The sequence below is a fragment of the Serinus canaria genome, chromosome 2 (genome assembly GCF_022539315.1).
Source record: "Serinus canaria isolate serCan28SL12 chromosome 2, serCan2020, whole genome shotgun sequence".
Classification (NCBI taxonomy): Eukaryota; Metazoa; Chordata; class Aves; order Passeriformes; family Fringillidae; genus Serinus; species Serinus canaria.
In genome coordinates, this window is record NC_066315.1 from 109,312,076 (window position 1) to 109,335,725 (window position 23,650).

At 38.7% G+C, this 23,650-nt stretch overlaps 1 protein-coding gene across 4 annotated transcripts in view; it reads right to left on the reverse strand.

Moving 5' to 3' along the window:
* Positions 1-23,650, reverse strand: part of NOL4 (nucleolar protein 4) — a 192,256-nt gene that overhangs the window by 142,733 nt on the left and 25,873 nt on the right. For all 4 annotated transcript variants that reach the window (XM_050970991.1, XM_050970990.1, XM_050970989.1 and 1 more), the window contains exons 2-4: positions 14,414-14,563; positions 3,867-3,978; positions 3,244-3,356 (exon numbers count right to left, since the gene is read on the reverse strand). In XM_050970991.1, coding sequence (XP_050826948.1) covers positions 3,244-3,356; positions 3,867-3,978; positions 14,414-14,563 — 375 coding nt within the window. The remainder of the gene's footprint in view (positions 1-3,243; positions 3,357-3,866; positions 3,979-14,413; positions 14,564-23,650) is intronic.

The window sequence follows — 23,650 nt, forward strand, 5'->3', positions numbered from 1 at the left end:
TGATAGTAGTAGTAGTAGTAGATTTTACTTTGTTGAAATTATTAAACTCTTCTCATCTCAACCCCTGTTTTTTTTTTCCTTTTTTTTTTTCTGATTTTCTCCCCCATCCCACCTGAGTGGGTAGAGGAGTGAGCAAGGCACTACATGGTTCTTACTTGCTGGCTGGGGTTAAACCACAAAGACTCACAGGAAGATATTTTCAAATGGCAACCTGACCTGGTAAGAATCCAAGGTCAAATTCCCTTGACAAGCATCTATGAAAATGAGAAAGCCTATAAAAGTTCTGAGCATGGTCATGACAGTCAGTGGCAAATAAAAGTAAAATAATCACAGGAGAATCATTGCAAATTTATTCTTCATTGTACATTTTAATATGATTTATCCATCAAGTCCAGTTACATTTAACAGGGATGATAAGAAGGGCAAAAAGTAAAAGTGTGATCATGATCCCCATTTATAAAAGAAAGCAATTTTAGGCATAGTCCAGAAAATATTCAAATACATATTTGACTTCAGTTGCTTCAGTCCCACTGAAGTTCACACATCCACTCATGGATTAGAAATTAAGTATCCACAAGCCTTGCTCTGGAAATGGCTGAGGCAATGTACAAACTTAAGGCAATATATTTTCAGTAACAACTTTTCTGATGGTTACTCCTGTTAAGAAGAAAAGTACTTGAAAGAGCTGAGAGGAAAATATGGCAAATAGATTTGTACATTCTGAAATGTTTGAAATAGTTGTCCAGTTCATTTTTCTTTGCATTTTTTAATCAAAACAGGACGAGGCAGGATTCTGACTATTTTCCTGGGTTGTTCACCAGAACTGACCTAGAAAAATAGCAATCTCTAGAGCATTATTTACTGTGTACTTGTTGTGAAGTGGATATTACAGGTATTAATACAGCTGCTTGCCTCTTTCTGAGCGTTAACTCTTAAATCAGTTCCTCCCCTGGGTCTCAGCAATGTTTCTAATTTGTATGGATATTTCTCCTGTTTCCAGAAAGCAAGTTCCTGCAGTAATGACTCATGTTAAATTAGAATGAAGTACTGCAAATGCCAGTCAGGAGCAAGAGTGGGACAACACACAAGGTGAAGCTGTTCTGCACTGCCATAATGGGACAATAACAAATAAGGAAATAAACATACCTTGGTCTCAGGGATTTGTAAAAAAACAAATGGAAGAGTGAGGGTTTCTCTAACAGGCACCTGTCTTGCCTTACATAAGGTAGGAACACCCCAGTTACAGCAGCAGTAAACACCCAAACACTGCCCTCACAGATGAACCCTGGTGCCCACCAGCCTCCTGCCCCAGACAGACAGGGCCAGGACACACAGACCAGATGGGTCTGAGGTTTAGGAAAAATGCACTCTGCTTGTTCAAAGAGCAAGATAAGAAAACAAACTCCCCCAGACCTACTGGATTGCTGTATCTCTGTTAAAATGCAGGGGTAATTCTCAGTGAATCCTGCAGGAACCAGCAAGCAGCAGCTCACATATTTCAGTTCTGAGGTTAGGCTATTTGATGGGCTCACAGAAAGGGGGCTCTGGCTGACACTTGCAGTTATAAAACAACACACATAGGCAGCCTGTTTGCCTACAGCACTGCAGAATACCTCCACTCCACTTCCCAAACTGTGTACACCTCTACCTGTGAAAACCTCTGTCCAAATCTGCATAGACACATGGGCATGGGAACAAAAATGGACAACCACTGGCATCTTTATAACAGTTGCAGCCCAGCCCTAAATTCCCACACAGTGGTGAGTTCTCCTTTTAGATGGAGCCTGTTTCCCTCTCATCAATGGTCTCAGCTTAAAAATGTGGAATTGAAGATGAGAGAATTAGATTTTCAGTCATTGTGCTAGCTAGCAGTGGGATCCAAGTTTACTTCTGTCTCAGTTCCACACAAGAATACAGATATGATAGATTAAATCTTTCCTACAAACCCAAGTCTGTTTTTTAAGTGCATGAAACAGTTTGAACCAGATGTCTTGCTCCTTGGTACTACAACATTTTCCCTGACATTTTGTTCTCAGGGCCAACAAATGTACAGCCCGGGGGAAAAGGAAAACCTTGGCAAAACTGTGATTTGAGAAAAAGCATAAGGATTATCTTGAGAACTTTCCTTGTGCCCACTCTGTCCTGAAAAGTTAATATTACTACAACATACAAAAATTACTTTCATAAATCCAAAACTTTCCTTGTGCCCACTCTACCCTAAAAAATTTATTATTACTAAAACATATAAGAAAGTACTTTCATAAATCCACTGCTTCAGGCATTTCATATACAGTAACAACAGAGTTTCAAAACCAAGCTGGGCATGGAGATACCAAGCAAAGTTAAGTCCTGTTGGCTCCATATCATTGTCACTGGCTTGTCTAGATGAAAAACTGGTTTAACAAAAATTTCAGTCATCAGACCAGAATGACTACACCAAAACATTCAGGCTACAGAAGATCTGTGGCATGGGGTCCTGATCCAGAATGAGTGCTTGACCTTGTTGTGGAAGTAGTAATTCTCAAAGGGAAAAGGTGTAGAAATCAAGGAGTCCTTTAATTCCTAAGGCTACTGCAAATTAAAACCTCTTCTCTCCTGCTAGCTGAAATTCTACTTCCAGATCCTTCAAATAATCAGGAGACTCAATAGAAGGAAAAGATGACCAGGCTGTATTTATGCATTAAGAAATTTGTGTTTGGGATCTCTCCCTACACCCTGTGCAATTTAAAACAAGGGCCAAACTGAAACAAGGATCCTGATATTTCCAGAAGAGTGATGAAATCCCCATTCCAGGGAGTGTTGAATAATTCATGAAATCTCCAGCAATAGCCCATACCTACTTATTGGGAAAACAAACCTGGCTGATTCTGCACAAGTCAGAAGTCAGTCAGGGGCTTGACATAATCCATCAGTTAAGGCTGTATTTGAAGGCTTTCTTTATTAAAAAAATATCTTGCAGTTGGACAGGAAGACATAGAATGCAGAACTGTTTTTTGCTGGCACATAGCTGAACTTCTATTTGGCAGCTTAAATGGTAAATGAACAAACTTCTAGCAAAGTGAGTTTCCACAAATAATTTGGTATGGGCCTGTGAATTGATGGGGCACATCTTAAGATCTGGGAAAACTCTGAATAAATCAGAGAAAGCAAACAACCTTTAAGAAGAAATAAATACAAATAATAAATAAGCACAAAACAATGTAGGAAAACAGAAAACCAAACTTAAAAGATTTCAGGTTTTACCTCATCTTGCTGTGAATTTAGTAGCTGCAGCTTCATGTGTTTCATATAAGCCATAGTAATGGGCATGTTGTAATCAATCATACTGGTCACCAAAGTTGGAGGTTTCCCATTATCTGCAAAAAAACAGTTATTATGCAATATATGTTAATTGTGGAGGCTATGTCAGCCTATTCTGCAGTCAAAATCAGACTGTTATGTTATTTATCTCTAACTTTTGCATTTGCAATCACTTGTAGTCTGTACAAATGGAAGTCTCCCAAAGAAAAAGGAAAACCAGATCAAACCCTGAAAGCTGATGAGTTCTTCTACCCTAAATGACTACAGTCCATATACCCTATCTATTACTTATGCTTAAGCTCCCATACAAACATTTCCATAGCAAAATAAATTATTTCCTCTAGATAAAATCATCTTTCTATTGAGGGTGCAGATGGCATTACACTCCATCCTTAAGTGAAAGCAGAAGATTCACTACCTTCCAGCTTAAGTAAATGAGATGATCTGACTTAGTGAACTGTTACAAGTCTACCACATTTATATGAACCCTCACTTAAGCTAGGAACCTATAAATGGGTATTAGAAATAAAATTACTTTACATCCCACTATTTGACACTAAAACTACCTTTATGATCCGCTCCATCTGGGTTTAAATGCATTCTTTTCTGGCACTCTGAGCAGCTCATTAGAAATCGTGTCACCGCTTCTCTCGGGAGGAAGGCATAGGTCTCTGAAATCTGAAATTAATAACAAAATATAGGTGTTATCACATAAGCTGATTGAGCATGATTTAACAGACCTGATCATCATATTTCCAAATACAGCACATTATCATTTAATGCCAGGAAGCACAGTGAAAGCATGTTCTGCATACTATGTAGGATCTCAAGAAGCATCTCTCCAATCTGCCTACTTAGCATCTAATGGCTACTAACAGTTGGTACTGAACAAAATCCCACTTATATCAAAAGGGGGGGTTGTTTTCTGTTTACAGTTCATTTCAAATTCCTTTCAAGAAAAAAGATTCATACATAACAGCTATCCCACTGTGGAATGGTATCAAAAAAGTTGAAGAGAGACCTCTTTTTAATAGCGAATGCCAAAAAAAAAGCACTTTTTTTATGTGTTCTATTTTTTTTTTTTTGCTGTAACAATACATAGACAGATATAGGACTTGATGTATTAGCAGCAAAGAAGGTTGCCTAACTATTTTAACTTTGTACTTGAATGTTTTGTGAAAATATTTTTCTAAAGCTTGTGGTTTTGTACTTTGGAGTACCTAGGTTATTTTTACTAGTAGTTAAAGAATTTGTGAACCAGTTGATTTCAGAGACTCTGCTTCACCTGGAAATATTTTGAAACAACAGATTTTAGTTCTTTCTTGGTTTCAACAAAATCATTGTTTCAAACCACATACTCACAAGTAGGCAGCAGAAGGATTTGTTTCTCTTTTGAGAGGGAGAGGAGGAAGCAGTCATTCTGGTTTTAAAGACTGCATTCCCCTCACCCGAAAGGATGCATCTGTCTTTATAGACATTTTGCCTTGCTGAAAAGGACCCAGAGGCTGGTGCCAAGCTGAAAATGAACTAACAGCATACTCTCTGATCACAGACAAACTACATCTCATACTGGCTACTTTAAGTGTAGAGCCAACAGATCAAGAAAAATTATTATCCCTTTCTACTCAGTGCTGGTAAGAAAGCAGCTGGAATAATGTGCCCAGGTTTCCCTTCAAAGTTCACATTCTTCTCCACACTTCAAGAAGGCTGCTAAGAATCAGGAGATGGCTCTGAGCCAGTCCGTCATAGCAGCTGGAACCTAAAGGAAACCTTAAAGGAAAGGTTGAGGGAGATAGATTCCTTTCATGTAGGTTATGAGGCCAAGAAAGATCTCATTTTAGCCCAGTGCTGCCTGAAAGTGAGTTAAAAATCTGTAGAGAAAAACCCTTTATAGTGTATAGCCAGGGACAGCAACAGAAGTGTTTTGGGACATTCAAACCAGACATCAGCAGAAACTGTTACACTCCAGTGCACTGGAGCAGCTTTATCGGATGGGTGGCGTCTGATGAACACATCCAAACCTGGATGTTTTCAAGCCAATGAAAAGGCAAATGCATGGCTTTTCTGTGATTCCCTGTACAAGTTGATGTATATACATTGAACAGTGCAAGTGTTGTAATGAATCTCCAGCCTCTTTTTTCCCAACTCTGGTGACTATCTTACTATGGAGATAATTCTTAATGAAAGACCAAGGCCCAGGAAGAGAGACTAAAAGAGTGAGTCGTTAACCTGTTTGTACTGCCCTACTGTAACTCCTACAGCAGGATTGGATTTCCTATCAAGCACTATGCTGAGATGCAAGTCTCAGTAAGAAGTGAAGAAGAATGGAGATGGTGTGCATGAAAGTGTGACTACAGAAAGGACAACATCTCTTTTTAACTGGAACTAAATGGAATTACATATTGTCCAAATCGCTTCTGCTCCTTGAAAGGGAGCTAAAAGGAGGAAGAACGGTCAGTTTTAACTTTCTTACACTTTTCCACTTGGCTTGTCACCTACTTAACCTATGCTGAATTTTACATTTCCTAAAACTCCATGGACCAAATTTATCAGTGGCATTGTTTTTGAAAATAGGTGGAGTTTAAATTAGTTTTTGTGGACATGATGTGTGTCATGTCAATACATAGAAATGATGCATTATAAAATGGGAATGCAAAATATACCATCATGTTTATAGCATTGGTTTTTAGGCTGTTTATTGTCGTTGTTTTCTTATATAATGGAAATCTTATTGGGGAGGGAGAAGAGAATTAGTATAAAAGCAAATATTGTTCTGTGATGAAAACTGGCAAAGATTTTTTCTGGGCCTGAAACACCTTTTCTGAAAATTAAGGCACTAAATGAAGCCACTTTTGAATGGGAGGTCCTACTAAAAAAATATTTTTAGATTATTTTTTCCTGTTTTTTATACCCTCATAACAGATATTTATTTACCTTTCTAAACATGAAAACACTGGTTACACTCATGCTTTATAGAAACTAAAAAAAGAACATAAAACCAGCTAGAATTCAGCATTGAAAAAATTGGAAAGTGCACATACACAGCAACCTCTCTCTTCCAACATTTAACATGTTTAGCACTTTATTGAAATTAATGGAGCTTACCAACGGATTCATTAGTCCCCTGCATTTGATAGGAATGCTCCATTTATTCTAATCAAGCCTCTCTGTCAAAATTCCAGTTCTGCTCAAACAAGATGAAATTCTTCCATGGAGAGAAAGTGAGCTAAGGCCCAGATTTGATAGGTCTGCTCCACTGACTATAAGGGAACTGGGTTTTATAACTAAATTTGTCCATAGAGCAGATGCTCGTGTCTCCAACCTCCCACTGCAACACAGTTTTAAGGATGCCCTTCCCTAAATAACTCCAGATTTCACCAACTTCCTCCCCTGTTTATTTCATAATTTGAATCAATCACTGACATTCCTAGACTTCAGTCTGCATAAATTGGTATAACACGACAGGAATCACATTAAAAGAGATGCATAAGGAGCATAACCCACAACATTCCTTATCCTTGTTGCCTGAATATATAGAAAAGAAAGGTGGCTCCAACTTTCAGTGCCACCAAGCTTATGAATTGTCTCCTCCCAACTGCACAATTTCACACCCCCAGCAGTGCAGACCCTTGTTTGCCTTTCACCTCTACTTTATAAGTTGCAGATAGCCACTTGCTCTGGCCAAGCTCTGAACCAGCTGTAGCTGAGAAATGCTCAAGCAGATTAGCACAAGGCTGAACATAAAATCCCATATTTCAGCTCTCAGTAGAGTTTACCAGGTTCTGCACAAGACTGGATTGATGTAATTCAGGGAGCTGGCTTGCATGTGAGTGTTTCAGAGAACAACCTGGAGGCCTATGACACCTTCTAAATAATTACACAGAACTACCTGAGTGGTCTGATTTCATCAGGAAAAATGATTTCTGTCCTATACTCTACCCAAAAGAAGGAAGTAATGACTCAGTCCTTGCTGATGCTGTATCCTCTCACTGCCTTCAGTGGCCCAACTCCTAGTCCTCTCCTCAAGGCTATTAGCTAATAAAATATAAAGTCAGGCCATCTTTTTCAGTGATGTGTTATAAAAAAAGAATACTGGTTTATTGTAAATCCACGAAAAAAAAAAATAAAATATGTAAATTCTTCTACATTTTAAGAAAAAATAAAGGCAGAAAAAAAGTGGGAAATATTGCCTTATTTACATTCATACTCTGACAAATCAGACTGGCATATTTTTGGCATGACTTACAAGAAACTTCTGATGCACATGCCCATTCCCATCAAAGACCAATAAGTGCTGATTTACCATATTGATAAAATTACTTGGATTGATTTAAAAAAATATTATAAGTAAATTTTTCTCAAATATATCAGCTCTAGAAATATCCTTATGGGATTCCTTACTCTTACTTGTGTTTTTATTGCACATAAGTGTATTTTCTGCTGCTTGTAGAGATGTGTTATCTCATAACTGGATGTATTCTGTATCATGGAGAAATCAGAAAACCAGCAGATTCTAGCAGGTTTGTGTTTAGGTATTGCATACTAGGTAGAGCTATTTTAGCTATATGCCTTCTTACACTGAAAAGATATAGGAAGAAGAAACAGAACTTCCAGAGCATTAAGCAAAAACCACAAAAATTACACAGGGTTTGTTTTAGCCTCAGAAATTATAAGATAAGAAGCAAGCATTTCTTAACAATACAGTCCATGAACATCTACATATATTTGGTTTTAAGTCTGAATTGAGAGGAAAATGAGTTGACTTCAGTGGTTTCAGAGTCATAGCTTTTATGATCTTACTTCACCATTAACAAAAAGGTTTTGGTATATTTTGAGATACATGACTGCATCCATAGCATCATGCAGCAGTGAAGGCCTGTCTAGGCTTGTTTACTGGATCCCATGAAGAGCACAACTAGCACAGGCAAGTAATCCACTACCTGAGCATGTAATCTGATTTACACTGGAGCTAAGCAATGAATGTCCTAATTGTCTGTGAGACAATTTCATTCCTACTGCATCACTACAGGCAGAGGAAACAAACAAAGTTTCCTTTCTGCTCTCCCATACTCAGATGATTTAAGTGCAGGATGTTGTGATGATGTAGCTTTCAGAGCTAAATTTTTGCTTGGAAAATTAACAAGTCCTAAACTGAAAGGCAGATTTTAGGACACATATGGCAGAGTAGGAAAGACAAGTGTGAGGAGAGGGAGTGAAATTTTGCAAGTGAACCTATTAACCTCTAAAGAATTAACATGGAGGGTGTATGTGTAGTCTGGAAGATACAATGTGTCAGAATAGAGATTTTTACACGTGTGTTTGTATTTTTTTTTTTTTATTAAAGAGGGTAAAGGGTGGAAAGATGATCAAAAGAAGATTCCAGGAGGAGGAAAAGAGAGAGAAAGATAGGGATAGGGTGAAGATGGTAATCTGTCCTGGGCCCACAGCCATCAAACCAGGTGGCAGAAATTGGTTTCTTGATGACAGGAGGGCAAGGCAGCCAAGGGAAGCCCTCTCCTTTCCTCAGCAAGAGGTCAGAACAGAGGGCTGACATAGGAAATCAGATCTAGCCCTGCTGGGAGTTTTAGCAAGAGCTCGCTACCCCGCTACACTGTGGGAAATGCTGTTCCCCCATGTGCTAAACTTGCACTTCACAGCTCCCTTCCCTTCTCTCCCCATCGAGCAAAAACTCTTTGTGTGAGGGAAGTGATGGGAAACACCTGCTAGTGGGACAATTGCCAGGACACTGAACACTCACCCTTTGCAAAGAAGCAGGAACAAGCTCCTAGAGTAAAAGTGCATGGGGCTTGGCTGTTTTGCCATGCCCATTCCACACAAGAATGGTGTGGAAGCAAGAATTTAGGCAGGCTAGGGCTCTGCACAAAGCTCAAGTTCTTCCCCTTCCCCAAGGACAAGGTCTGTCCTGTACAGTAACCAGTCAAGCCCCAAATGTACTTTAGCCCTGTTTGATCAGGAAGGAGACAATGTTATCTCACACTGCAACCTGTCAAAAAATTATTCCCTGAGGAAAATACACTCAGTGTGATGCTTACAGGGGACTTACAAGCACATTCTTATTTTGGAAGGGAAAAAGAATAACCCCCTGTTTCTCAGTCTCAGCAAGGCTTTTCTTTGGTTGACAGAAGAGATGGGAAGCTACTCAAAATCTTGATCCAAAATCAAGAAACATTTATCACTGAAACAGCTGGATGAGGCACAAGACCCCAGATATTACCCAACATCTTAAAGACTCCTGTTAACGCCTCAGACGTTACACATTTATGTACTACCTATCTGATGAGAGCCTTGTCTCAGGCTGCTTTCCCTTGACACATTAGTATCTCCCCATGTTTTACAAGCCTGCTTCTTCCAGCTCATCAGCCCAGTGGCTCTTTTTTCATCTATGGGTTGGGAGTCTTCTTATCCAACCTATTTCACCTGCTCAGACGTGACAACCCTGACTCACAATTCAAGTTCACTGCTTTAATGTTTCAAGATTTTGCACAGACACTCACAGACTCAACAGACAGATATTAGATCATCCTTCATAGTTAAAAATTCAAGTAGAATATCCACATAGAATTAAAGAGTAGCTATGAGACTTATACATAGCTCTCAGCTAGATGATGTGCTTAGTTGTGGGAAAATGTGTCCAGATATAATATAGAAAGGTGAGGCACCTTCTCAGTTGTTTAAATTAATGAAAATCTGTACCTTTTTTAAGGATGTCAAAACAAAGTAAGGAAAATCAAATCTATTCTGAAATATAGGGCTTAACCACTTCATCTGGCCTGACAGTACCAATAGCTGGGCATGAGAAGTAACACAGATGTTTTAGCTTGCCATCCTCATCACAGACCATTTGCACTTCTTGAAAAGTGTAATAAGGCTATTTTTTTCCTGGTTTGCACTGAATCAGAGTTGTCCTGACAGCTTGAGCCTATTGCATTATGCTGCTACTGTAGCCACAACTTTTCCCGGTTACTCCCACCTCTGATATACCCCTCAGCACTTGTATTTAAGTTGCAGACACAGATGAATAGTTTAAATCAAAAAATATAGTTCTACAAAGGCACAGAAAGCCTGCTATGCACTTGTTGCATGCCTTTCCCAAATACACCAGATGGATTCTTTTCCTGAACATTTCTCTCCCATGCATCCCCATCCCCAGTTTGATGCCACAGTTCTCCTTTCAGAGTGGGATGTCTATACAAAAATAACTCCCTGAGAACAGAGAGTGAAAGCACTTCCCCAAAGCACAGCAGCTCCTCTTAGACACTGAGCTGAGGCAGCACCTGCTAGCGGAGATACCCCTGCGACATCCCGGTGCTTTCTCCTGACAACATTGCTGGCATCAGCATTTCACTCCACCTCCTGTGAGGCCCAGCAGAGGACCCAGGAGAATGCAGGACAAGCATGGACCTCTTTGGGCACCACTGCTTTCCCTTGCCCTGAGGAACATGCTCTTTTCACCTTTCGCATCTTCCTAGTCACCTGTGCCCCTGCTGAGCAAGCGACTTGGCCAGGCCTTGTGTCACATATCCTGCCTTTGTGAGGGAATTATCTCCCAGATCAAGACTCTCAATGTTTTCTCTGTTTGTAAACTTCCCTGGGAACTGGGAAAGTAGCTGAGATTAAAAGCACCACATTAATTATTCCTTCAGCCTGGCATACTTTGGATGTGATTTAAAGTTCTTGGTTTCATTTTATATATATAAGCCACATCTGGGTTATTTGCTGGTATAGATCTACCTAAAGTTCCTGGCAAGGAACACAGCACATCAATCTTACCTTGTATACAAGTCAGGTACCCAAAATGAACACAAATCTGCCAGTTAAATAGGACACTCCTCCAGTTTTGCATATTTTCAAGGTTACTCTCCCACATCATACACACAGAGTTTATACAATTCCCTTCTGGTCTTTTAGTGTGCAGAAGAGAAGAGAATGGGACCTTATTCTAAACTTGAATATTGAAGGACAGATGCTTTCCTAATTTATCTGGAGGGTTTGTGCCAAAAATCGTGAAGTTTGAGCTTGGTACATTGCTGCCCCAATTAAAATGGAAAGGCTCTTTCCAGTACTCTGCTCTTTAAGAGGTCTCCAGTACCACATCCTATTTATCTTCCTGCACAGTGCCGGTGTAGGAAGTTCCACACAAATCAATCAGTTGTAAAAATATCATGCATTTCCATGCAGTTAACATAAACAAGTGCAGATTTCCTAAATGAGTTTGTCAAGTGTTCTGAACACATTTTTAGAGAGACATTCTGATGTATTTTAGCATACCAGCACCCAGGGTGACTCTATCAAAAATTAAAAAGACTCTAGCTATACCAAATTTGTTACTCCATGTAAATGCAGACAGTAGTTAATTAAGTCACCTTTGACAATTTCATTACCCTTCCAATCCTTCTTGAGCATATTCAAAACTTTGAGTGGAGCAGGTTTTACTATTGAAAATGAGACTCACACACATATAAGCAAATTAATTACTTAAAATCAATATGTTGCAATTCTCAATACTAATACTATGCCATTAATTTTTCAGGAATGCTTAGGTACTGAAAATCCATCACAGTATTTATGAACTTCAGAAGTTCAGGAATTTTGTACCGAACTTGTGGGGTTTTATTCCCATAATTTCTCTGTTAAAAGGTTTTGGATATCCAGTGAGAGAATAGAAGCAATGTGACTAGATCATGCCAGGGGTGAATTACAAACAGCAATTGCAGCACAGAGTTTGTGAACCACATCTCCTGTAAAAGTTCTTCACTCAAACCATTTGGTGAATACTTATGCATGATAAATACATGCAGAGATCTCAGGGATGATTCACTTCTGACACGTGAATAAAGAAACAAGACTAAATTAATCTTGTTCCAGACTCACTTAATGAAATTAAACCCCACCAAAGTACTTCAGTTTGATTTATAAAGCTTTTAAAGTAAAATGGTTTGGGAGACAGTTACCTGAGATATTACCTTTTTCCTCCTTACAGTGCCACAGAGGAGGTAGATACTCTGTGGCTTCCTGGAACTGACACTACAGCTCTTAATTTTACTCAAGGCATTTTCATGGACAGGTCCAGTAAAGGACCTTTCCCCTGATGGTCTGGTAGAGTTTGATGCCTGTTCACTTAACCCAATTCTTATGTCAGAATAGAGAGCAAGAACTGAAATTTGTTTCTTCTGGAGTCTTTTCTCCATTTTTTAAATCTATGGAAGCCTTTCAAAATTATATATGTGAATCTTGTCACTGGGAAAGACAACTCAATGCCCTTGATAAATTAATATACAATTAAATGAATGCACAAATATTGCAGACTGACAAAAACTTACATTTTGGCACCCTTAATGATGCAACAGGCTCATGTCTTAATTGCAACAAAAGTTGACAAGAGATGAAACTACTGTCTAGGCTTCTGAAACTGCACAAATAGCTCTTCTCACCAAAGATACAGTAGTCTGTCATGCTATTCACAATAAACAAATTTCCTATCTGACCTGCAATCATGGAATTCTTGCAGTAGTAAATATTATACTTGGCACACATTTGTGGGATGATGACTTGAAGTATTGTATTTATAGTTGGCAGCATTCTTTAAAACTGTGTATTATTCTAAGACATTTGTGACCTATACCTTTGAACAGCCTACTAGGGAAAACAAAATAGAAAGAGAAAGGTCAATGGAAGATATCACTTTTCTAATGCTTTCTGAAAGAGAAGATGAAGTATCAAAATGGCTGAGGTGCCAGGTGAAAATTAATTTAGAGAGTTTGCGTTAGATCACCCTGAAATAACACTCCAAGCCCTACAAAAGCACACTCAGATGAAAGATGTCTTCATATGTCTATCTTAAGGTCAATACCTCTGGGAACAAATTATAAGAAATTTTGCCAAGAGCTTATCCCTCAACAAACCATCTGAAATAGCCTATAAATAAAATATCTGCGAAGGGATTCACAGATATAAAGTAAAGATTGCTGTAAGGGTGAAAGAAACAGTAATGGAAATACAGCTGTTTCTTACAGCCAAAATTGAATCAGAAACCTGGAGCTTCCCCACATTCCAGTGACCCCTGATGGAAAACAGCTCACATAACTGCAGGCTGTTTTTAAGATGAAGAACTGTGTCCAGGGTGATAGGTCACCTCAGAGCCCTGTCCACAGCTCCCTGCCAGCCTCATCCCACTGGGACCAGGGGGAGAGGTGCCTTGGATGCCCTGCAGCCTGGTCAGGGGTACGTGATGGGCCTTGGCTGGGCTCCCCTGCCCTGCCACCCTGGGAGAGCCCCTGGTGCTTCAGCAACTGGAAACAGCTGGGCAGGTGGGTCAGGATAGACCTCTGAGTGTGCCTGGAACCATCACAGCCCTGCACATGGAAAGTTAGTCACACAAACCCAGGCAAGACCATGAATTTTAAGCACCTTGGGAAAGTAGCAAACGTTTCATCAGTTCTCTATAGGACAGCAAAGTGTTATATTTGTGTCACTAATCACAAAAGCCATTTATAGCTATTTTAGGACTACGATGCAATTAAAATTTTCAAAATAGTATTTTCTCTCTACTCAGCCAGTTTATGCAGGAATGGGAGGTACCCATCAATACTTTCATTATTATAACTAGTAGTTTTCCAGCCCTTTGAATTTAGGACATTTACAAGTTTTCATACCATTAAACCATTAGGTATCACTTAGTCTACAGCAATGAACTATAAGGCTCCTTCATTTATATGCTGAAACACAGCAATCCATTCAGCCAAGTTGTGACAATAGCTTCCAAGTCTGCTTTAACACTTCATCCATTTAATAGCAATTAATTAATACAGAGCTATTAGAAACCATTATAGAAATGGCAAATTCTCTTCTTGTACCAATGAGAGAATGTCTAGTGAAGTCAGTGGATGTGGCCCCCAATCATACAGCAAATGTGATTTCTAAACAATATGTTTTCATGCACTAATGAAAGATGTCTGAAATCAATTTGAGAGTGAGGGTGTCAGTACTAATCTAGTTGGAAAAAAACCCCACAAATCTCATGCCATGTGACTAAACCCAAATAACTCACATTTTTAGAGACTGGTGTTCACTTTAAGCTGGTTTTTGTACTTACTGCTTTATAGGTTCTCTTTTGTCCAGCGTGTTTTCTGATTTGTTCTCCATTGGGCCCAGTTTCAACATGCATGGAATAGATAATGTCAAAGAAATCTTCTACGACGGCCACCCGCCGTAAAGACAGCTTCTCATCTACACCTACTCCATCCTGAAAAGGGGGAAAAAAAAAAAAGAACAGAAAAAGTAAGGGAGACAAGATGAATAGAAAAATTATGATAATCATGAGACACATTGTCCTTTTTTAGAAGGGAGTTAAAGACCCATTAATATCGGAAGATCACCCACCATGCAAATAACAGACACAGTGTTGTAAGAAAGCTGTGTGATCAGAAGGATCACACAGACCCTTGCAAGAAGCCCATTTTGCCAAAGCAGGACACTTGGCCTCTTGATAGGAAGGGAACACTCCAGTATTTAAAAAAACAAAACAAAAACGATCTGTGCTTCTTCCTCCAAATGCAGAAACATGATTCAAAGGCAGAAGCTGTCCCAAACACGTGGCACAAAAATGCATTATATGGTTGTTAGCAAGGATGCAACAGCTCTGTTATTCTCTCACTCCCCAGTAAATTTGTGCTGAGTATTTCATAAAGATGTTTAAAAAAAGGTTTTAATTCAAAGAGCTGATTGTAATTATGAACATGAAGGAAGTTGTTATAAACAATTTGCCCTTGCAAAAATTACAAAGACATACTATATGAAGACATACTACATGAAGACATACTACAATATGAGGAAAAGAAAGGGGTGTTTTAAATATTTTCTACTTTTGCACACAGATGTCCAGTGGGAAGAAGTAGAAAAGTGAGAACACCTAGCATCTGACTTTCAAAAGTGATAGTGTCAGGGTAGCTAAAGACTTCTGAAAAGAAACAGTCCCCAACATCTCTGAAATTAACCAGTGCAGTTCAGCTCCCGCCTTTTTAACAGACCCATCCACATGACGTTTTGTTTGTTTTACAGCTGCCTATGGACTCAGCATCTAATGAAGGAGCAGGAACTGGGATTCTCATTTTTCCAGAATAGCTATCTATCAAGCAGGCTGCAGTTTGTAATACAACACCAGTATATGAAAAATAAAATAAGAATGGCCAATTCACTTGTCCTCCAACATTGTATTCGAATTTAGATCTTTGGAGGCAGCAGTATAATCTAACATTCACTGTGTATTTTAAGCAATAACAGTGTCCCAAACTGAATGTATTTTATAATACTATTGCTGCTCGTTTAATTCATGCCACAAAAAAACTGATTTACATGGGCACTTCTATGACAAAACACATGCAATTATGGCTGCAATGACCAAATTAAGACAAAGATGAGAAACGAAAAGATAATAATTCTGTATGACTCCCACTTGCTGTTCCCTGGATCATAACTTCTTGCTAACCCACTCCACTAAGTCTGCTGTATGTGGACAAACATGATTCATTTTTCTCACTCCCCTTATTTTTATTCCAGCCCACCTAAATTTTTTATATATTTCAAAGAAGGAACCCAAATAATCCCAACGGCTCCAAAGAACCCCCCAGGGTGATATAGAGGAGCTCTGACACGTTCCTAGTAGCAATGGAGAAAATGTCAATGCCTTTAGAGAGTAACCTACTAAATGTGCATTATTGCAAGTGACAGGGGGTTAGGAGGGGTTGATACACTACCAGCCAGACAGGCTATGCCCTGTCCTGCTCTAGTATGCCCAACTTTCTTCAGAAAGGTCCCTGCCCAAAGCTATATGGTCTCTTCCATTGTGTTCTTTATCCCCAGGAGACAGTTGGACCTGCCAGAAACCTGGCACAAGTGCCATGAGAGGACTGCCACAGTTCTGATGGAAATTACCATGTTGAGGATTGAGGGTGGAAGAACGTGAGAAATTTGCAGGGCAATCTCCACCACAGGCTAAAGCCTCAGATCTGCTGGGAACAGTTGCTCTGAGAAAGCTGCAAAGCTCCCAGCCCACAATCAGTTGCTGACCACTAGCTCCAAAACTTTGTGGTGTTGTGACAGGTTTGGTTTAAGCATCATTAAGAATTTGCTTGGTACTACCCACCACCATTGCCTACTCTTCAAAAAAAATTGCTTTAGAGATAGGGCCAACATCAAATTCAGATCTTTGCAGCTTTAATCTTTAGGGGAATTCACATGTGAGCACTGTAGGGGGGCCTATCTTCAATCATTATTTTCTCACCACCCAAACAGCACAGTGGGATCCCTGATGATTTCAAACACTCTTATTATGACGACAGTGTTATCTCACACTGCTCTCCAAATACTCAGAAGTTTATAGTGTTGATTAACTGACAAAGATTTAATCTGTTTATTACTAATTAGTTTTATTTTATGAAATTTCCTGCTAGGCAGCTCTCTTTTTTAATTAAAAAGAAATGCATTACAACAATATTAATTTAAAACCTGAGATGCCACCTCAGCAGAGCTGACACATGCAAACATGATGAATACATTTAAAGAAGAAACTCAGAAATGAAACTCATTTTGCTGCTTTTGCTGGCCATAGTGTGCAGTGCTCCCTGTAATGGTCCTCCTACCTCCCTCCCCACACACGGACACCCAAAGGTTGGCAGGTATGAGCTGGGGGTGCTCTTGGAGGGGCATTTCTCCATGTAGCTGACTAAATCAATAAGCATTGGTAGTACTTCTAAAAATACACAGAAGTAAAGTCTGCACAAATTGTCATGACTCCTAATTGAAGTGCTAGAAAATGAATACAAACTTCCCAAACTTTCAATCAAAAAGGGTAGGAAAGAAATGGCTTAAACAGAGTAGAAACTGCTTCAGGGGGTGTAATTAAATATCTGCATCTGTAACTTTATCTAGTGGAGCCTGGACATGACTGAGTTGGCTTCATCCTGCTGGGTGCTGTCTAAGACAATGAGGTAGACCTTGATTCAGAACACCTGCAGTGCTGTAGAAGGTGCCAAGGTGCTGTGAGAGAACTGCTCAGTTCATCCAGCAACACACAAGGCTGGGCAGAGCTGTGAGCCTCAGCTGCAGAAGCAATGCCCCAGATGAGTAATTTGAATAAGGTAGCTACTTACTGACACTTTTGATATTCCATACTGACAGCCCAATAGGTAAAATGCTGGGAAATTTATACAACCTCAAATCTCCATTTAAACCATGAAGTCTCTGAAGTGGACACAGTTGTATCAGGCTTTCCTGCCATATGCCATTATACTACACTTATATCATGAAATTGCTATTTTATAAAGGCATTAACAAAGCAGCTCTGCTTTATAAGCTGACTTTGGGTAAAAAATTTTCACATTGCCTAAGGGGACAGGTTTTTAGCTTCAACTAAGGCTAAAAAAACTGAATGAGAGAATGCATCATAATGCTATTCCCATGACTGAAAGGCTATGAAATGTCCACAAGGGACAGAACAAGTAATAGGCTTAAACCACACAACGGGAGATTTACATCAGACATTTGGAAAAACTTACTATTGATGGGGATAGTCAAGCTCAGTAACAGTTTGCCTGGGGAGGCTGTGGGATGTATATCATAGGAGGATTTTAAGACCAGGTTCGGCAAAAATCTGTCAGGGATACTATGAGTAAATCCTATCTTGGGTAGACTAGATATTAATTGCGTTTCTTCTTGATAATTCTTGGAAGCTTAAATACTACTTTCAAAGTGAGTTGGGCAGTTACAACTCTGGACTAGCAAGAGGGATATTTACAAATCACTGAGGTATTTTTAGGACTTTTATTCAGCAGGGAAAGGGTCCAAGCCTCACTTTCAAAAATGACTTAGGAATGGAAGCCTCACTGAATGCTTTACTTCAAGCACTGAATTAGACTCTCCAATCTTTCAGGCCATTTCATCCCTCTCCTTTCAGCCATCACTGAGGTGTGCCGTGCCCTGTCCTAAACCACTTTTCTCAGATGCCTCTCTGGCCAGCAGTGTGACAGACACTGACAAACTACATTCATCCTTATAGCTGCTGGAATGGTTTCAATCTCTATCAGGAGATTTTACTTTATTTTACTCTTTGCATTACAGTTTTTCCTGTTTACTCTTAATTTTATATATATCCAGAGATTTTCCTGTGTTCTTAGGGTACAAATAAAGAAATGTTTCCTTTCATTTTTAGCACTACAAAATCCATTTGTACTCTGAGATTAAAGTTGCTTCCTTGGGGGTTTTTTAGATATCTAGACAAAGAATACATTTCTGAACAGAAATGAATTTTGCAGAGAGTTGTGCACCTCTCAGAAATTTCTAAGGATCCCTATGAACCAGGATGGTTGGAGAGACAGGCAGTCTCTTTTGTTGAGGTTGAATATACAGGGCTTGGCAGAATAAAGAAAGGAAGAAAGTTTGCCAGTAAAGCAAATAGATAAAACTCTTAAGGCAGCAAAAATATCTATTAAATGAAAGGCTGCCATTTTTATAGTTACTTTGCAGAGGAGAAAATAATTTAATACAAGCCTTTAAAATTAACGCCACTGAAACAAAAGTGCTCGTAACTCCTTGCTGCCCCATCTCCTGTTGAAATTTCTAAGAGGAAATAGGTCATAAAACACCCTCTTGCTTTGTGAATGAATATAACTATCAGCATCTTGACAGTGTTTGAAAAATATTCCTATAAATACATGATAGACAGAAATAGAAAATAAGAGGAAAGTCTTGGTTGATAGTTTTATAGAAAATGTTCAGGTCTATAAAAACGTCTGCTGTAAATGCATCAAAGCCAGAAGCACCTACAAAACATTAGGAGTAGATGCAAATAACAATGCACCTAAATATTTCATTACATAATATAAATCACACATAAATCTGAGATTGCTTTGAATGCAGAAATATGATGTGTAACATTTTTCTCATATAATCAGCTCAGACAGAAACAGAGTTAAAGCTCATTTATGTCCCCACACCTCTGCTGACTCGTACCACATTTTGAATTTCCCCTGGATCAGAAAAAAAGTCTTTTGCTGACTGAAACACTATAGCCTGAATGAACAAAAAGTTTTGCTCATATCCCTACACATAGTTAGTTGATGCATAATGAGCTCCTGACATGATTGTATGTAGATGTTTTACTCCCTCAGGGTTCAAGATATGAAAATTTTGTATGGAAAGTGTTAGGAGGAAGCAATGGTAGTTGATGTGTAACATGAACCCTATATATCTGTCTGCAGAAATAATTCAAAACAAATTAACAAATTGAAAATCCCATTTAACACTATTTCCTTTATCTGCTTGTTCAGTAAAATAACCATAAAATATATTGATATTTAAAAATAGGGATGAGCGCATTTTAATGCCTTTTACTCCCATAGAAATGAACAAATTACTTTAATCAGCCCATGTATTTCAACTCCCAGGTTATGAGTACATCCATTTGAATATCTGACTCATTCCTGTCAGCACAGTGAAAATCCACAAAAGAGCAAAAGTTATTAGTATTTGGTAGCTATTATTAAGTAGCCTAAAATAAATAAACTGATAATTTCTGTCCAGTTCCAAATGGAAAATGTCTATAATAGCAAAAGGGTTATTTATTATCTGAAATTTACAGTTTCTGTTCCTCATTATATCATGTTTGAACAGCAAATCTCATTTTTTACCAGCAGATGGAGACAGGAAAAATCAGAGTTATATTAAAACAGATACACCAGAACCATTTCCAGCAGACAAGTTCTCCCTTTAGAAAAAACATATGCTACAAGAACTAAACAAATAAGCTAGGACATGGCAGCAATGAGTCAAACTAATTGTAGACACAGATCATGAAAACAAAGAGAATAAAGTGAAGGTAAATGGCAAATTAATTTACCCTTTGAGATGACAGACTAAAACTAAGCAATAGACACAGAGTTTTGGTGCATGAAAGCTGAAGATGACAAAAAGTCCTCTTACTGGACTGGCTTGATAGGTGAGTTCAAAACAGCCTATACACAAAATCAATACTGAGCAGAAGTCCCTTTCTCCTTTATCTCTTGAACAGTTTCAGATGATGGGAAAGCACCAAAGCTAAATCTTTGTCCATAAACTGTGAGGGGTGAATTCTGGGTACCACATAAGTCTAAAATATCCCACCCAAAAGGGCTATCCTACTGTGTTTTTTTCAGGTGAGGCCATCATCTGGTTTGGATCATTAGCTCCATTAAATTAAGCTCTATCAAGTAGAGGGAATGGGTTGTGAAACTCAACTTGCCAAATTGTAAAAGGGAGTTCTGTCACCTGTCTTTCCTTGCAGCATGGTAAAATAGGCCCAGAGGTTATTTCATGATACACAAAATATTGTCACGGGTACTTTCAGAGGTTTCTTTGGCATGAATAGGATAATAACCTGGCCAATGGTCTCTGCAATAAGTATTTAATGTTCTTTCCATATTAAAGGGCAAAAACTTTTTTTCCTCATCTTTCTTCAGAAATGTATATGGATAGCAAGAGGCAGAAACTGATGCACAGGACGTTCCACCTGAATATGAGGAAGAACTCCTGTGCAGTGACCATGCAAAGGGACAGATTGCCCAGAGAGGGTGTGGAGTCTCCCTCACTGGAAATACTCAAGAACTGCCTGGATGCAACCTGGTGCCATGTGCTTTAGGATGACCCCGCTTGAGCACAGGGGTTGGACCAGATGGCCACAGTGGGCCCTCCCAGCCTGACCCCTTCTGCAAAATGTAGAGCTATCATCAGTGAGAGTGCAGAAAATATTTGAACTAAAACATGGAGTGCAGGTACTGACTCTTGAGTCTCCTACCAAAAACAAGCATGGACATAGGAAACAAGAGATAATTTCAAAAAGATGCCTGCATTTAGAGCCTTGAAGGAACAGCAGGAAACCCTGCGAGGAACACAGGACAGACAGAGAACCCTGGTTGCAGTTCACTCTTCACAGTTAAGAGCTGCTTCTTAACTGAGGTCTGAATACCCTTTTCCCTCAGCACCTGATTATTTATTCCTTTGATGTTTCAACATTTACACAATCTTCTGAACAAAAGCAGGTCAGAAGCTGGGTCACACTTCACTGTTTGTGAGGTTTGGTTAGCTGCAGGCTAACCAAACACCACAAGCTGCATCTCCATCAGCAAGCAGGTCACCGCAGGAGCAGCACATCTGCAGAGCAAAGCACATGATGCCAAGGAGCTCGTGCCACACCGTAAGCATTTCAGGTTATCTCTAACTTGGACCTCTGCAATGGGCACAATTCTAGTCACAACCCAGTAGGTGCATGTCTATCAAATGCTAGTTTTCTTTCATTGAAAGGAATCTGTTTATATACTGAAAAAATATTACAATGTGTAACAAAGCCCAGCAAGCATGGTCAGGAGCTTTGTTCCAAAGACATACTCATTTTCCCAACTAAAATGCCAATATAAATGCCTACACACCTTCCTTAATAAGGCAACAAGATAGGATTTTTCACACATACATATTGTGATGAACATTACCCAAACTGATGAGAAAGATATGTAACTATCTAGCTCAGGGACACACATGGCCCTGGTATGACTCAGGAGATCAGAAAGAAGCTGAACAAACACTTATTCTGAAACAGATCTTATTTGCCACATTAGCCCTTCTACAGGCCTCCCTCTCTAGAAAATTCCTGCCTACTTGGCCTGTTAAAACAACAGATGATGCTTCCATCATTATATGCAGTCTGATATCAGCTGGCCTTTTTTTTTTTTTTTTTTTTTTTTTTTTGACAGAGAAAGCAAATTAATGCTCTATTCTGTCTACAAGAGTTTGTTGAGTTGGGGTATTTAGTACATGAAAAAGTAACCCAGCCACTACATGCATCATATTGAGTGAAATGTATGTGACAATTCCAATCAAACCAAAGCTAGAATTGGACAGAGAGAGAGAGGAAGAGCACATATAGAACCTGCAGGGGAAGGGCAGATTGCATCTCAAAGCTGAAAAATTATGGTAAATTTATAGTAACAATATCAATAACAAAACAAAACAAAATCTGCAGATTTTAAAAGGAAGCAATTTCTCGAATTACATCTTTTATTAACATGAACTTAACTATAATTTACTTGTGAATTCCTAATTTTGAAAAATTGTCTCAAAATAATTTCTAATCTTAGGAAGTTTCAAAAAGTTTTTTTTTTTTCTAAAGCTTATATTTTAAAAGAGAAGCAATAACTATTTCTTTTTTTGATAACCAGATTGTATTATTTCGTGTTCCCTGAAGGATATTGTCTCTTTTCTAATGGGTTAGTATTCTATTAGAAAGAATTAAGTTTTGACACTGAAGTTGATTTTTTTTTTTAAATATTCATGACAGGTCTGGAAACATACAGCGCACTTCACTTGCCCTCTTCAACGTCACTATTTTAAGCAACTAAGAGCTGATAAACTTAGCTTGGACATCAAGGGTAACTGAACAGAGAGCCAAATCTAACTGAAGCTTTTTGTTTAAGATCACATTCATGACCAAAGTTTTAATGCATGTATTCCTTCTTCATGACTCATTAAAGAATTCATCTAGGTATAAGCACCTTCTACCAGAATTTTCTATAATACTATGAATTCTAATGAATTGTAGATTTTAAGCTAAAAAAGCTGTCAACATTTCAGTTGTACCATGAAGTAAGATGAAAGTGTGTGAAAATTCATCGCATTAAAGTAACATTTTATTCTTTTACTGAAAGTAAAACTGACCATAGAGGTAAGTATTAAGATAACTATAAGACTCCTCTTAAGACAGTAAAAAAGTTTCAAAGATATTCTGAGGCTGGAGGCAATCTTTCTGTGTAGAGATTTCTTCAACTGCTGAAAAAACTGTAAACACACCATCAGACTAAGTAAAAAAATTGAAGGACAACAACTCACTGAAGCACAAGTGTCCACTAAGTGTACGAATACTGAAATGACATTGTCATTTTCATGTCTTTCTACTCTTCATACATTTTATCTGATAATTATATCTGCCAAGCTGTAAACAGTTGCTCCAGGACTTTTCCAGCAAAGACTACAATGCCAAGCTAAATGCTTGGCAGGGGAATTGCCTTTTCAATCTCACAGCTAATCTGGAAGGGTCAGCTACTCCTGGTGAGTGTTTTAAAGGGAAGGGACTTCAGCTCCCCACTACAACAGCTCAGCACACAGTACAGTGATTTCTGTGAAACTTTCTTTCCAAAAGTTAGTAGCAATTATAATATATACAAAACTTTAGTCTCAAAACAGACTAAACAGACTTTGTATCTGATGAGCATGAAAAGATTTGCTTTTTCTGAATAAGAATACAAGGATA